Source organism: Crocuta crocuta, unplaced genomic scaffold (genome assembly GCF_008692635.1).
Source record: "Crocuta crocuta isolate KB4526 unplaced genomic scaffold, BGI_CrCroc_1.0 scaffold331, whole genome shotgun sequence".
Taxonomy (NCBI): Eukaryota; Metazoa; Chordata; class Mammalia; order Carnivora; family Hyaenidae; genus Crocuta; species Crocuta crocuta.
Genome location: NW_027531015.1, coordinates 749039 through 765793, shown reverse-complemented (window position 1 = coordinate 765793; position 16755 = coordinate 749039). Strand labels below are relative to the sequence as shown.

General features: G+C 34.6%; 1 protein-coding gene across 1 annotated transcript in view; it reads right to left on the bottom strand.

Moving 5' to 3' along the window:
• The window catches only part of BLTP1 (bridge-like lipid transfer protein family member 1), a 205727-nt gene that overhangs the window by 164664 nt on the left and 24308 nt on the right, over positions 1-16755 (bottom strand). Inside the window, exons 7-9 of the mRNA XM_077770881.1 lie at positions 4419-4605; positions 1514-1595; positions 907-1100 (exon numbers count right to left, since the gene is read on the bottom strand). Coding sequence (XP_077627007.1) covers positions 907-1100; positions 1514-1595; positions 4419-4605 — 463 coding nt within the window. The remainder of the gene's footprint in view (positions 1-906; positions 1101-1513; positions 1596-4418; positions 4606-16755) is intronic.

Sequence of the window (16755 nt, the reverse complement as noted above, 5' to 3'; positions counted from 1 at the left end):
TACAAGATGCTTAGCAAAATCTGTGGTTAAGAGTGAGGTGAGCTAAACACACAGCCTCCTTGGTTCTCAAGTAGGGAAAACTTCTACATCATTCTACCCAAGCCCCAGAAAATCTAATACAAGACAGCCAAAAGTTAGAACTAAGAAGGAATATTCATGCTTCTTATAACTTCATAAGCTTTATATTGCCTACACACAAAGATAAAAGCTGCGACATAGTGGAAACTTATTACATATACATTTAAATTACACAAGTGCAACCACAGAGTCTCCATCACAAAAAAGAACAGATTGAGAATAACATAAAGACATGAGGCTCTTATCCCCCCATGAGCCTGTGACCTGGAGTCAGATGAGAGTAATGTGTCTGCTGTTCCTTCAGAGTCCCATTCCATTCATATGAAAGCATCCCACCACAATGAGAGTGAGTTTAGTCTGCATCCTTCACACAATGTGTCTAGTGGGTATTATTCATACAATGTGAAGCAGCTACTTCACTGAAGACAAAACAAATCTGGAAAGCTAGACAGAAAATAGTACTCCACTATACTGCATTTATTGAATATACTATTAATTCATCCCTCCCAAAAATACAAATCTACCTGTTATACATATTTTCTAAAATACAAACATGAAAGTTTAACTGCCCAAAATAAGTTTCCCAAATACAGTGAGAAGGAAAAAGGTACCATTATAGTTCTAATCTTTTAGAAAATATTTAAAATTAGAGTTCATCAAAGAATAGTATATCCATTTATCTTATAAAGACTACACTGTTAACTGATTTAATAGAGAAATATACTCAATTATTGCCCAATATGTAACAATAAAAACTTAAAAGGATGCTGAAGATTCTAACTGATATCTATATTAGATATAAAGAAGTTATTTTTATAACTTTCTTACTCATCATTTTGAAGACCAACATATCTCGGACTGGGAACAAGCATGACTCGAACATTTTCAAGCTTTCCTTTCACAATATGCATAAATTGATCAAGATGACTGGAAGGTGGCTTTGTAGTATAAGTTAAGAAAGCATCATCAAAGTTGATACATAGAGTCTGAGGTTGGTAATGATTTCCAAAGGCCAAACGTCCCTAAAAAGTAGACAGGAGACATTATGATATAATATACAAGCCATATTTTTTCCCTTGTTGACCTAATAACAGACATTTTCAAACAACAACTAAATGTTGTTTAAACATTTAGTATTGTTGTATAAACAACTATAGTTCCACTTTAGAACTATATAGTATTCAAACTACCCCACTGATCAATTTAGACCGGTGTTTAAAGAAATTTAAGTACTTGTGAATAAATAGCCCTTATAACCTAATAAATTTGTGCTAAGATAGTACTGATGTTAAAATAATTCTTTCATGCTTTATGAACTTTGGAACCAAAACAACCCTAAAAATTACTTTATTTTCTCAAGTGAAAAGTTTATTTGCAAAAATAAGAGGCTCTGTTATTAACCCACTAAACATTAATTGCAGTAGAATTTACTTACTGTGCTCACATTAACTTTTATGACTGGAATAAGTGATCTCCATGAAGACGTGGGGTCCTGAGATTCTGTTTTTACTTTAACTCTGAGGAAATAATAAAAATAAAAATAGACATACATAAGAAAAACTTAAATAGCCATGAATATAGTTGGCTTCTTCACAATACACATTAATACCAGCTACAACTTTCCAAATACATCTAATGACTATGCCAGTAAACAAACTAATGACAGCATCTAACAGAATACTAATATCTTTAAATATCTCTTGGAACGCACTCTATGATATGATACCTTAGACAGGCAAGGTATAATAACAAAACTATTTTTAGAGTGATAAGGTTTAATGACAAAAGTATAAATTACAATACGCTCTCATTACATTATACTCATTATATTACAACATGACATTTTAGAAGACAACCCAAATTATTTTTTAAGGCAACTTAAATTATCAAAAGAACAAATGACCAAGGTACAAGTCACTTTGACATTGCCTATTGTTTTAAGCACTTTTGACTACTCACCTGATCTTTCCCTCCCCTATCTTCATCACTTTGTGACAAAATAATTTCTTCTCAATAAAATGAAAATAAAAATATAGGCCAAGATTAAGAAAAAGTGGCCACACACAAAGTACAAAAAATTTAAGATACCATATTTCACAAGTCACTAAAGATTTCAGATGAGAACACAAGGCCTATCTCTTCAATAACCCAGTAACTCCTAATTCACACTTCTGAAGCCATCTCCACTAATGTACCCCTCAGTGCCTAAAACAAAATTTGAAACTGACCTCACTACCCCCCTACCCTCTAACCTCTTTCTCTTAAGGTTCCCTGAGCATGACCACTGATTAAATTACAAGCTGGATTCATTATTGATTCCTCCTTCTTACTCATTCTCCACATCTAATCTATCACTGTCTAACAGATTCATTTGTCTAAATATACATGGAATCCATCTACCTTTCTCCCTTCTCCTTGGAACCAACCCAATTGATGATCATCTCTTCCCTGAATTGTCACCTCTTTCTTCCCTTCTCAAAATGTATAAGTTTTATTTCATTTTGTCTTATTGCAATAGGTAGTACTTAGGAGTGGAAAGGAAGGATGAAAGGGGACATCCTTGCTTTGTACCTGATCTTAGTGGGAAAGTTTCTAGTTTCTCACCATTAAGTGTATTGTTAACTGTACAGTTTCTATAGATACTCTTTATCAAGTCAAAGAAGTTCTCTATTCCTAGTTTACAGTGAGATTTTAATCATGAATGGCGGTTGGATTTTATCACATACTTCTTCTGCATCTATTGATATGATCATTTGATTTTTCATTTTTAGCCTGTTGATTTTTGAATGCTGAGATAGCCTTGTATACCTAGTAGCTTTTTAAAAGTAGATGAGGGCATTTATTGTCAAGTATATATTTAATGGATATTCTGTCCCAGGCACTGAGTTGAGAGCCGGGGGATATTGAGAATATGACAACAGTTCTGTTTTGAGGGAATCTGTAGCCTAGAATGGGAGTAAGAATAGTTAACAGGCAATTTTAGTGCAAGAAGTGTTACCATAGGGAATAAGAGAATTTAGTGGGCACACACAGAAAGATCAGGGAGAGCTGGGACACCTGAATGGTGAAGGAGTTAGGCAAAGAATATCAACAGTCTTCCATAGGGAAGAAACATCTGCAACACAGAAGTTGTTTACTGAAGCAGGAGTAGATTGGGGTGGGGAAGGAAGAAATAAAACCTACTATGTTTGCAGATGATACAATCTGACACAATCTGTGTAGACTATCTGAAAGAACCTACAAAAAGACTCTTGGAACCAATAAGCAAATATAGCAATGTTGTGGAATTCAAAGTTAATATTATATAGAAGTTCATCACTTTCCTATATACCAGCAATGAACAAGTGAAATTTGAAATTAAAAGATAATACCATTTAAATTAGCACCCACAAAATGAAATACTTACAAATTTAACAATACATATAGAAGATCTACATAAGGAAAACTATAAAACTCTAATGAAAGATATCAAAGAAACAAATAAATGGAGTGATATCCCACGTTCATTGATAGGAAGATTCCATATGATCAAGAGTTAGTCTTTCTCAACTTGATCTACAGGTTCAACATAATCTCAATTGAAATCCCAGCAAGTTGTTTTATGGATATTAACTAATTGATTCTAAAGTTCACACGGAGAAGCAAAAGACTCAGAATAGCCAACACACCACTGAAGGAAAACAACAAACTTGGAGGACTGACACTACCTGACTTCAAGACTTCCTTTAAAACTACAGTGATCAATGCCAACCTAATTTCCTAGGAGAAGAAGGATATCTGGGCTTATATTTTGGACCACTTCTTAAAGCTCTGTTAAGGTATACTTTGTATACATGACATGCAAAAAAGTGCACTTATCTAATGTTAACAATTTGGTAAACTTTGACACATATATAAAGTAATGAAACAAAAAAAAGAAACTACAGTAATCAAGACAGTGTGGTACTAGTGAAAATATAGACACGTAGGTCAATGTAACAGCTCAGAAAGCCCAGAAACAGATGAAACAAAATCATATATTTGTATATGCACCTTAAATATATATTTTGTACATATATTCACGAACACGCACTCAAAAGGAAAAAAAGCAAATAGATAACAATAGCCATCAATATGGAGAAAAGTAGGACTAGTTAGCAGAACAGGACTGCTTTTATATTATATACTTCTGTATTATTTGAATTTATGAAAGAATTATAGAATTATTTATCTGAATATAAGTCTTAGTAAAAGTACAAAAAAAGATTAGGCTGTGTTTAGGTGAGTAGCGTTGGTGATATTCTAATAAAAGCAAATGTTTAAATGTTGGAGATTAATAAAATTCAAGTGTGACAATGAACCTTTCAATTTTAGACTGGGTTCTTGTTCTTCCATTTTCCCGTGATTTATCATCCTCTTTCTTGGGTGGAATTATTGTTGGTTCCAAACCAAACAATTCTTGAAGACGTCCATAAAGATCTGAACGGTTATATACATGAAATTCAAAGTCATTGACTGTGATGTATAATCTGGTTTCTGCCTTTGGATCTAAAGATACCAATTACAAAAAAAAAAGTTTTTAGTCAACATTTTAAAAGCTTTAGGCAAAGGTTTTAGTAAAATCTTATTATCACAACTAAAATAACTCAATTTATTTTAAATAGAATCTAAGAGAAAGAGAATTGTAAAAATTTTTAAATATATTTAATTTATATAACATAATTCATAAAAACATATAAATATATTTTTAAAGGATATAAAACACAGAATGAGGAAGGAAAAAAACTGATGTTACCACAGTATTCCAATTTAGCATTCTAAAACAACCTGAATTTCTGTCTGTGTACCGACAGAATTTAAAGACTTTATGCTAAGAATAATAGCAAAGTACCATCTACAGATTAAAAGTAAAACTTTATCCTAACAACAAAATTACAGTAAAATAGGGGCGCCTGGGTGGCTCAGTCGGTTAAGTGTCCAACTTCAGCTCGGGTCATGATCTCACGGTTCGTGGGTTTGAGCCCCACACTGGGCTCTGTGCTGACAGCTAGCTCAGAGCCTGGAGCCTGTCTTCGGATTCCATGTCTCCCTCTCTCTCTGACCGTCCCCTGCTCACACTGTCTCTCTCTCTCTCTCTCTATCTCTCTCTCAAAAATAAATAAAACATTAAAAAAATTACAGTAAAATATAAATAGTAAAATGTTCAAAGTAAGATGCATTTAAACATTACATTAGTATTTAAATTTTTACATAATAGAACTAAGATTTTTCATAAAAACTGTACAATACTAAAACCAAGATCTTATAAATTGAAAACTTCAAATAATAATCTTCTCAAATAAAAAATATAATTACCATAAACATAAGTAACAAGAGTAATTAAAAAATCTAACTACAAGAGAAATAAATGGAGCACTTGTTTCTACTGAAAAAAAAATAATCTAAGACAGTCAGAAAAAGTACCACAGTCAGTGCTTTCTTTTGTACTCTTTTTACTTATGTTCTACGGGGGCGGGGAGTTGAGAGTGCTTTTCTTTAACCTTTATCTATTTTTCTCCCTATAAAATTCCATTGAAGGACCATTAAAATTAGATATGATCAGTTAGAAGGACTATGGAGAACTGTTATTAACTTTCATTATAGTAGCTTACTCTGTGGTTTATTTTTGTTTTGCTTTGTTTTTTTTCAAGTTTTTATTTAAATTCTAGTTGGTTAACATACTGTAATATTGGTTTCAGGAGAAGAATTTAACGACTCATCACTTATATATAACACCCACTGCTCATCACAACCAGTGCCTTCCTTAATACCCATTGCTCATTTAGCCCATCCCCTATACACCTTCCCTCCAGAATTGCTCGATTTGTTCTCTTATAAGAGTCTCTTATGGTTTGCCGCCCTCTTTTTTCTATATATATGATATACACCTTTAGTAATGTACCAAATTTCATCAAAATTAATTTCTTCTTCAGTTTCTAGCAAACAAAAAAATCACATAAAATGTCAACCACCCTAAATAAATATAAATTTTATTATAAATAAATAAATAAATGAAAAATACTATCATTCATACTTCAAAAATAAACTATGAAAAAGGAATCAAAAACTTTCATTTTTAAAAAATTTATTTATTTATATTGAAGTTAGTTAACATACAGCATGGTATTGGTTTCAGGAGCAGAACCCAGTGCTTCATCACTTAAATTTAACACCCAGTGCTCATCCCTTAAGTGCCCTCCTTAATGTCCATCACCCGTGTAAGCCCATCCCCCGACCCACTTCCCTCCAGCAACCCACAGTTTGTTCTCGAGTCTCTTATATTTGCCTCCTTCTCTGTTTTTAATCTTATTTTTCCTTTCCTTCCTCTATGTTTATGTGTTGTGCTTCTTAAACACCATATGAGTTAATTCATATGATATTTGTCTTTCTCTGAGTTATTTCACTTAGCATAATACACTCTAGTTCACTCATGTTGTTGTAAATGGCAAGATGTCATTCCTTTTAACCACTAAGTAGTATTCCATTGTGTATGTGTGTGTGTATATGTATATGTATGTGTATATGTGTGTGTGTGTATACGTGTGTGTGTATATGTATATACATATATATATGTACGTATACATATACATACATACACACACACACACACACACGCCATTTTTTTATCCATTCATCAGTCGATGGACATTTGGGTTCTTTCCATAATTTGGCTATTGTTGATAGAGCTGCTATAAACATTGGGGTGCATATGTCCCTTCGAATCAGCATTTTTATATTCAATCTGAATTTCTAGTGTGCAATTGCTGGGTCATAGGATAGCTCTATTTTTAATTTTTTGAAGACTCTCCATACTGTTTTCCAGAGTGGCTGCACCAGTACAAAAGGGTTCCCCTTTATCTATCCTCACCAACATCTGTTGTTTCCTGAGTTAATTTTAGTCATTCTGACAGGTGTGAGGTGGTTATCTCATTGTGGTTTTGATTTGCATTTCTCTGATGAGTGACGTTGAGCATCTTTTCACATGTCTGTTAGCCATATGGATGTCTTCTTTGGATAAGTGTCTATTCATGCCTTCTGCCCATTTCTTCACTGGATTATTTGTTTTTTGGGTGTGGAGTTTGACAAGGTCTTTATAGATTTTGGATACTAACCCTTTATCCAATATGTCATTTGCAAGTATCTCCTCCGATTCTGTAAGCTGTCTTTTAGTTTTCCTGATTGTTTCCTTTGCTATGCAGAAATTTTTATCTTGATGAGGTCTCAATAGTTCATTTTTGCTTTTACTTCCCTTGCCTCCAGAGCCATATCTAGCAAGACTTTGATGTGGCTGAGGTCAAAAAGGTTGCTGCCTGTTTTCCCCTCTAAGATTTTGATGGCTTTCTGTCTCACATTTAGGCCTTTCATCTATTTCGAATTTATTTTTGTGTATGGTGTAAGAAAGTGGTCCAGGTTCATTCTTCTGCATGTAGCTGTCTAGTTTTCCTAGCACCATTTGCTGAAGAAACTTTTTTCCAATGGATATTCTTTCCTGCTTTGTCAAAGATTAGCTGGCCATACATTTGTGGGTCCGGTTCTGGGTTCTCTATTCTGTTCCATTAATCTATGTATCTGATTTTGTGCCAGTACTATACTGTCTTGATGATTACAGCTTTGTAATACAGCTTAAAGTCCAGAATCGAGATGTTTCTTGCTTTGGTTTTCTTTTGAAAAACATTACTTTGGCTATCTGAGGTCTGTTCTAGTTCCGGTAAATTTTAGGATTGTTTGTTCTAGCTCTGTGAAGAATGCTGTTGTTATTCTGATAGGGATTGCGCTGAATGTGTAGATTGCCTTGGGTAGTATTGATATTTTAACAATACTTGTTCTTTCAATCCCTGAGCACAAAGTGTTTTTCCATTTCTTTGTGTCTTCTTCAATTTCTTTCATAGGCTTTCTATAGTTTTCACTGTACAAATCTTTTATCTCTTTGGTTAGGTTTATTCTTAGATATTTTATGGGTTTTGATGCAAATATAAGTAGGACCCATTCCTTGATTTCTCTTTCTGCTGCTACATTATTGTTGTATAGAAATACAACCAATTTCTGTATGTTGGTTTTATATTCTGTGACTTTACTGAATTCATATTTCAGTTCTAGCAGTTTTCTGAAGGAGTCTTTTAGGCTTTCCATGCAGAATATCATGTCATCCGTCAAGAGTGAATGTCTGACTTCTTCTTTGCCAATTTGTATTTTTATCTTTTATATCTTTTTGTTATCTGATTAGGCTATGACTTCCAGTACTATGTTAAATAAGAGTGGTGAAATGGACATCCCTGTCATGTTTCTGATCTTGGGGGAAAAGCTCTCAGTTTTTTCCCATTGAGGATGATATTATCTGTGGGCCTTTTATATATGGTTTATCCCTACTTTCCCTTCAAGAAAGGATATTGTATTTTGTCAAATGTTTTTTCTGCATCTATTGAAAGGATCATATGGTTCTTATCCTTTCTTTTATTAATATGGTGTATCACACTGATTTGCAAATAGTGAACTAGCCCCACAGCCCAGGAATAAATCCCACTCGATCATGGTGAATAATTCTTTTATTGTTGAATTTGATTTGCTAGTATGTTGTTGAGAATTTCTGCATCCATGTTCATCAGGGATATTGGCCTGTAATTCTCCTTTTAGTGGAATCTTTGTCTGCTTTTGGAATCAAGATAATGCTTGCCTCATAGAAAGAGTTTGGACACTTTTCTTCCATTTCTAATTTTTGAAACAGTTTGAAAAGAATTGCTATTAACAACATTCATTTTTTACAGAGTAATACTTTCAATTCTATTTCAATCTAGGTTTTCTCCTTCATTATTTCCTAAGATAATGGGGGAGGGGGGAGTAGTTAAACCTAATCCTTAAAAAAACAAAAAACAAAAATCAGTGTTTAGAAGCTTTAACTTTTCTGGTATTTTTCAAATAGCTCTTGACCTATGTTCCCTCCTATTTCTTCAGATTTATCACAGGATTAAAAACTAAGGCAACTCCCTAAACTATTACAATCAAGTATTTTTGCCCCTTTTCCTTGCTGTAGGTCAAATTCTTAAATAAAATAAAAATAGGAAACACCAGATTTTAATACATTTGAAGTATTTAAGACTTGATAGTAATATTATTATCCATTTTTAAGTAAGTCATCAAACACTATCACTGATTATGTTTAAATCTTTTCTCAGTAGTCATCCCAACCTCTTCCCAAAATGTCAGGGTCAAATATCCAGAAAAGTACTCAAATATCTCCAATTTGAAACGTTGACAGGTGACAGATATCTCACACTTGGCATATCCAACCAAACATCTGATTTTCTCACCTGAGCTTACTCAATAATATTCCTCATCTTATCAATAGTATGTCAGTCTTTTCAATTGCTCAGGCTAAAAAAACTGCTTGCTTGCTTTCATGTCCAGATAGTATCAGCGAATTCTGTCAGATTTCCTTTCAACATGTATCCAAAATCCAACCACTTCTCACACTCTGGCCCAACTTACCATCAATTTGCACCTGTTTTAATACAAAAGCCTCCTAACTGGTCTCCCTGCTTTTTGCCCTTATTCACCTTACGGCAATGCCTTACACATTGGCCAGATCTTACGAAAACCTAACTGAAGTCATGTCCCTCTTCTGTTCCCTCACTTTCTAATGTCTTCCCCTCCCACTCAGATTAATATCAATATCCTTTGAGTGACCTATAAAACCAATTCTCTTTGGGGTGCCTGGGTAGCTCAGTCGGGTTAAGTGTCCAACTTCAGCTCAGGTCATGATTTCACGGTTCACAAGTTCGAGATGCACATGGGGCTCTCTGCTGATAACATAGAGCCTGGAGGCTGCTTTGAGTTCTGTGTCTCCCTCTCTCTTTGTCCCTCCCCTGCTCTCTCTCCCTCTCAAAATGAATAAATATTGAAAAAACAACAACAACAACAAAAACGTTCTCTTCTCACCTAATCTTCCCTCCAAAGTAACCAGTCTCCATTTTGGTAATTAAATAGGAACTGAACAACCAGGAAATGTTCTTCTCCCATATATTTACAATTCATTTCCTTTCTTGTTTCATGTTTCTGTTTAACTATCCCCAATCAATGAAGCAGTCCCTGATTTCCCTATGTAAAACAGTGCTCTCCTTGCAAACCAGAACTCCCTATTTTACTGAGTCTGCTTTTTTTCCTCAATGCCGTATTTTCCTCACCCATTCCTCAATGCTATATATATTTACTTGCTAATTACCTGAATCCCTCAGAACCTGAATGAAGCAAGCTCTGTAAGAGAAGGGACTTGTTTTATTCACTGTTATATCCCTGGTATCTACAACAATTCTCACCACATAAAAAAATTCATTTGTATGAAAGAATAACAGAGCACCTTACTACAATTCACACTCCTAAGTAAAACAAAAATATCCACAGATTTTTGAAAACCCCACATGTAGAAGCATAATAACTGCAAAGTAGAATATTTTTCTATCCCCACATTGACCTATAGAAGTATGAACTAATTATTATACAATTCTTCAAAGTCATAAACAACTCAATCAAAATTTACCTCAAAACTCATTTAGTTCATTTGTTTATCATGACCCCTGAATACGAATGCCCTGATCATTAGGACCATGCTATAAAAGTCACTGGATGAGCTGCAGAAGCAGCAATGGGGAAAATTAAGAGTCTGGACTAGCTCCTAATTAGATCAGCAGTGACGAATAAACAAACAGTGACTGTATAAAAAATGGAAACAGGAGTCCTCTTTTTTCTTCACAATTTGATGGACATGCACAAGCGACCCTCTTCCTTCAATATAACTGATAATATATGAATATGACTATATTAACTTAATAAAGACACCAAGGCACAAAGGTAGAGAAAGTATCAGTCTCTGAAAGTATTTTGACAACACTAACACTAAATACTTGATACTAAAATACTAGAAGGGCCCCTCAATAACACCTTCCCTATTTTCCCAACATTTTTGCATTAATTATTATTTATTGTTGCCTAGAATGCAAGCTCCATTAGAGAAGCATTTTTCCTATTGTGTTCACTATTACATCCCTGATGCCTAAAATAATGTCTGACACATAAGAGGCGTTCAATAAATATGTTAAATCATTAAATAGAAATAAGTGGGTTTTTTAACCTTTCAATTTATACTGAATTCTTTTTTTTAAATAATCTTCCACTTCATAATGTGATACAATGTTCATAATGATAAAAGCAGCTCACCTCTATTGAACATATGCTCTGTTCCAGCCACTGTTCTAGACACTCTACTCACCCAATCTCATTTAATCCTCACAGCAACCCTGGCAGTTGGAGCCTAAGACTGCACAAATAGAAAGTAGTAGAAGAACCCAAGATTCTAAATACTGGGTCTTCACCACAAAATAAAATTATTTATCAATTATATTAATAAATGTAATGATGGTTCCAAAAAAATGTTATTAATCCCTGAAAACAGAAATGTGTCAAGAATCCAGTTATTTCTTTGTAATTTTAGGAAAAACTGATCAACAGTCAAACCTTAAATGCAGTATTTAAAACTGTTAAATTCTGGTAACACTACATCTCTCAATGACATTTATCTCTTTTAGGAATCTTAAAAGCAGATTTTAAGTTTCATTCATTCTGATGACACTGCAAGTCAAAGCAAAAAATTTAATTTATATATAATTTAAGAAAGGTATAATTAGCTGACTCTTTAAATATCATCTCTACGTTAACAACTGCTCTATCCTTGAAGGCAGAAATCTTTTTCTCATACTCATTATCATTAAATATTTACATAGTGGACTCCCTGAAAATATTTGTTAATAAAATACTCAATTAGATATACATNTAAAATACTCAATTAGATAGACATTAACTATAAATATAAAAGGCTCTTCACTTAATAAGCAGTTAGTTTATGGGGGAGGGAGAAGGTAAATGAATGTTGTAAAACTGCTTAAGTCTCCTGAGCAAACAGTTAATTGAGTCTTCTTGTTTTCCAAAGGGAAATTAGGAAACAGGCACTTATTTAATTATGTAATTGGGACACATGCTATTTGTAGTAAAAAAGCTGAAGTGTGAAGTGCTGCCAAGGCCTTGTAACACTTTGAATCAGTACTTAGTACAAAGATAAAATAGTCTACTGACCTTTTAAAAATTGTTCAAGGATTTTTATTTCCTTTATTTGACAAATAAGATTTAGATATACAAATGCAGAGTACTCAAATGTATTATGCTAAAACTTCTAAGTGACACAATGACAGAAGAGGACATACTTTACCATCATCTTTTCACATCTTAGCAATGTAAGAACCCCTCTGGATAAGAAAGATGCATCCCTCATTATTCAGATCAGTATTGATTTAAACTCTGTATCATCACATATTAAGAAACAATTGATCCTGCTACTTATTTCCAAAAGAATGGCTTAAAATCAACTATCCTAAAAGCCAAAATAAAGGTTTCTGATGGATATTCTCATTAATTTGTCTTTGGCCAACAACCAAATCACTAATTTCATGACCTAGGAAATATTTTACAACAAAAGCTATGGTAAACAAATTAGATGTGTTTTTCCTTTTTTAAAAAAAAGAGATTAAACTGAACAACTGACAACTTTAAATCTGCTCCTGGATTAAACTGTCCCAGCCAAACTCAATGACACAGAATTTGCACACTTGAACACCCCTCTTTTCTCCTAATAAAACAGTTCTAAAACTTCCTCATGAATATCTTAGCCCTAACCACAAACAGACGTTAGCCTATCTCCTTGGAAGGCTAGTGGCAATTATCTATTAAGGCACACACTCCAATTAGGCTTTCAAATTTTTCACCAAGAAACGTCAACCATCTCTACTTCCTGCTCGCTTAACTGTCAAAGTACATGGATCTGCCTTTAACCAGTAGGAAATAAAATCTAGACATAAGGTCCCATTAGTGAATATAATCCACCATTTAAATAAATCCCCTAATATTGTCCAACTTTTTATCAAAAGCTTAGTTTGCAGCCTACTCAATCCTCTACATAATATATTCTTTTTTTTTTTTTTTAAATATTTTTTTATTTTTATTTCAAGGAGAGAGAGAGACAGCACGAGCAGGGGAGGGTCAGAGAGAGAGGGAGTGACAGACTCTGAAATAGGCTCCAGGCTCTAAGCTGGCAGTCAGCACAGAGCCCGACGCGGGGCTCGAACTCACAAACCGCGAGATCATGACCTAAGCGAAAGTCGGACGCTCAACCGACTAAGCCACCCAGGCGCCCCGAATATATTCTAAATCTATCTCTGAATCATGCTAGATTAATAATGTACCTAGAGCAAACCCCTTATTCCTGCATTGCTATTTGGCATTATATCTTTTTTTTTTTAAGTTTATTTATTTTGAGAGAGAGAGAGAGCATGAGTGGGTAAGAGGCAGAGAGAGTGGGGGAGAGAGAAAGGGAAAGAGAGAGAATACCAAGCAGGCTCTACACTGTCAGCACAGAGCCTGAGGTGGGGCTGAAACTCACAAACCACAAGATCATGACCTGAGCCAAAAACAAGAGCTGGATGCTTAATTGAGTGAGCCACCAGACACCCTTTGTTTCTTTATTTTTGAAAGGTGTGACTATGAGCATCTTGAGAATGTCATCATCTATAACAGAGAATTTCTTTTAAAAGCACTTGGAAGAGAAACTTCTTCAACCCTATCAAAGCTGTACTCCTCTTGATGAACATAAAGATTTAAATGTTAAAATGTAGAGCAATCCCTACCAAAATAACACCAAGCATTCTTTACAGGGCTAGAACAAACAATCCTAAAATTTGTATGGAACCAGAAAAAGACCCCCAATAGCCAAAGCAATCTTGAAAAAGAAAACCCAAGCTGGAGGCATCACAAGCCCAGACTTCAAGATGTATTACAAAGTTATAATCATCAAGACAGTATGGTACTAGCACAAAAAAGGACACTTAGATCAATAGAACAGAATAGAGAACCCAGAAATGGACCCAAAAATGTATGGCCAACTAATCTCTGACAAAGCAGGAAAGAATATCCAATGGAATAATGACAGTCATTCAGGAAATGGTGCTGGGAAAACGGGACAGCAACATGTAGAAAAATGAACCTGGACCACTTTCTTATACCATGCACAAAAATAAATTAAAAATCGATGAAAGACCTAAATGTAACACAGGAAGCCATAAAAATCCTAGAGGAGAAACCAGGCAGCAGCCGCAGCAACTTCTTACTCAACACGTCTCTGTGTTGAAACAAAAGCAAAAATGAACTTTTCGGGCCTCATTAAATAAAAGGCTTCTGCAGAGCAAAGATAACAATCAGCAAAACTAAAAGGCAATTGACAGAATGGGAGAAGATATTTGCAAATGACATCAGATAAAGGGTTAGTATCCAAAATCTATAAAGAACTTATCAAACTCAACACCCAAAAAACAAATAATCCAGTGAAGAAATGGGCTAAAGACATGAATAGACACTTCTCCAAAGAACACATCCAGATGGTCAACAGACACATGAAAAAATGCTCAACATCACTCATCATCAAGGAAATACAAATGAAAACCATAATGAGATACCACCTCACACTTGTCAGAATGGCTAACATTAAGAACTCAGGCAGCAACACATGTTGGCGAGGATGTGGAGAAAGGATCTCTTTTGCACTTGATCTTAGCCAAAAGGCCGAGAAGCGATGAAAGGATCTCTTTTGCACTGCTGGTGGGAATGCAAACTGGTGCAGCCACTCTGGGAAACAGTATGGAGGTTCCTCAAAAAGTTAAAAATAGAACTACCTTATGATCCAGCAATTGCACTACTAGGTATTTATCCAAGGGATAGAGATGCGCTGTTTCGAAGGGGCACATGCACCCCAATGTTTATAGCAGCGCTATCAACAATAGCCAAAGTATGGAAAGAACCCAAATGTCCATCAACAGATGAATGGATAAAGATGTGGTGTATATATACAATGGAGTATTACATGGCAATCAAAAAGAATGAAATCTTGCCATTTGCAGCTACATGGATGGAACTGAAGGGTATTATGCTGAGCAAAATTAGAGAAAAGACAAATATCACATGACTTCACTCATATGAGGAATTTAAGATACAAAACAGATGAACATAAGGAAAGGGAAGAGCAAAAAGAATATAAAACCAGGGAGAGGGACAAAACATAAGAGACTCTTAAATATGGAGAACAAACAGAGGGTTACTGGAGGGGTTGTGGGAGGGGATGGGCTAAACGGGTAAGGGGCATTAAGGAATCTACTCCTGAAATCACTGTTACACTATATGCTAACTTGGATGTAAATTAAATAAATAAATTTAAAAATAAATAAATGTTAAAATGTAGGAAAATTTATGAGCAAATAATTAGAATTTCAAATGTGATAAAGTATACCAACTTTTAACATCACTATGAGGTGTGTCATCTTTTTTATTGCAAGCACTAGCACACCAAAGACAAAACAATTTAGATTTTTTAAAAAATTTTTTTAACATTTATTCATTTTTCAGAAATAGAGAGCACAAGTCAGGGAGGGGCAGAGAGAGAGGGACACAGAATCTTCAGAGACATAGAATCGGAAGCAGGCTCCAGGCTCTGAGCTGTCAGCACAGAGCTCAACGTGGGGCTCAAATCCACAAACCGCAAGATCATGACCTGAGCTGAAGCTGGATGCTCAATCAACTGAGCCACCCAGGCACCCCAATTTAGATATTCTTACATATTAAGATATAAAATATCCAAAAATTTTATTTCTCTTCTATATCAAGGACAATTACAGAGAAAACTGAGACATAGAAATATGTTAACATTAAGACAAAAAGAATCGAAGACACAAAATAGCATAAGAGACCCAGTCAATGAAGGGCCAATATAGGAGCTATTTATATTAATCTGAGGTGTATTCATCGGAAGTAGTAATTACATTTTGCTCTATCCTTTGAAATGAGCTAAGTTCATGTCACTCCCCTTCTCAAATATCTTAAATGGCAGAGACTCCCAGGTGTTGAATATCCTTCACAACACAGTTTCATCCCCTATTATTCCTTTATCTTATATTCACCACTAGATTGAGTTACTTGCTAATTCCTAAACATACCCTTGTTTTCCAACCTCAACATCATTGGTCAAACCTGTTATTTACCTGAGGCACACTCTCTTCTCCTCCACCTCTGCTTGACCTAATCCTACCCACTGTCATCATGCATGCTGCTTGAGAGGACTTTCACAACATTCTGTCTCCTAACATATGGGCTTAACTTTAATCATCATCAAACCAGGACCCTGCTGGGACCACACCAGGTGCACCATACTAAAACTGGTAATTTTAAGCATGGTATTTTTCCTCAACATATATTCCCCCTTCCCTCTCTCCTTAATTATAATTACTTATATGCATGTATATCCTGAAATAGATTTGGGTAACACCCAACTCCACCTTTTTAAACCCCCCCCTTCCAGTTTAACACAATAATCAGTAAAATAAATTCAAAGTATCTGTTAAATAAGGTAAGAATTTTTATTAAAAGCTACCTCTTTCATGAAGGACTTGGGTCAGTTACTCTTGACCTCATCCATGTACTTTGATGTAATCTACTTGAAGGAGATGGAATATTTCATGATAAAATGAAGTAATTATTTTCTTTTTTTTTTTTAATTTTCTTCAAAAAAAAAAAAAA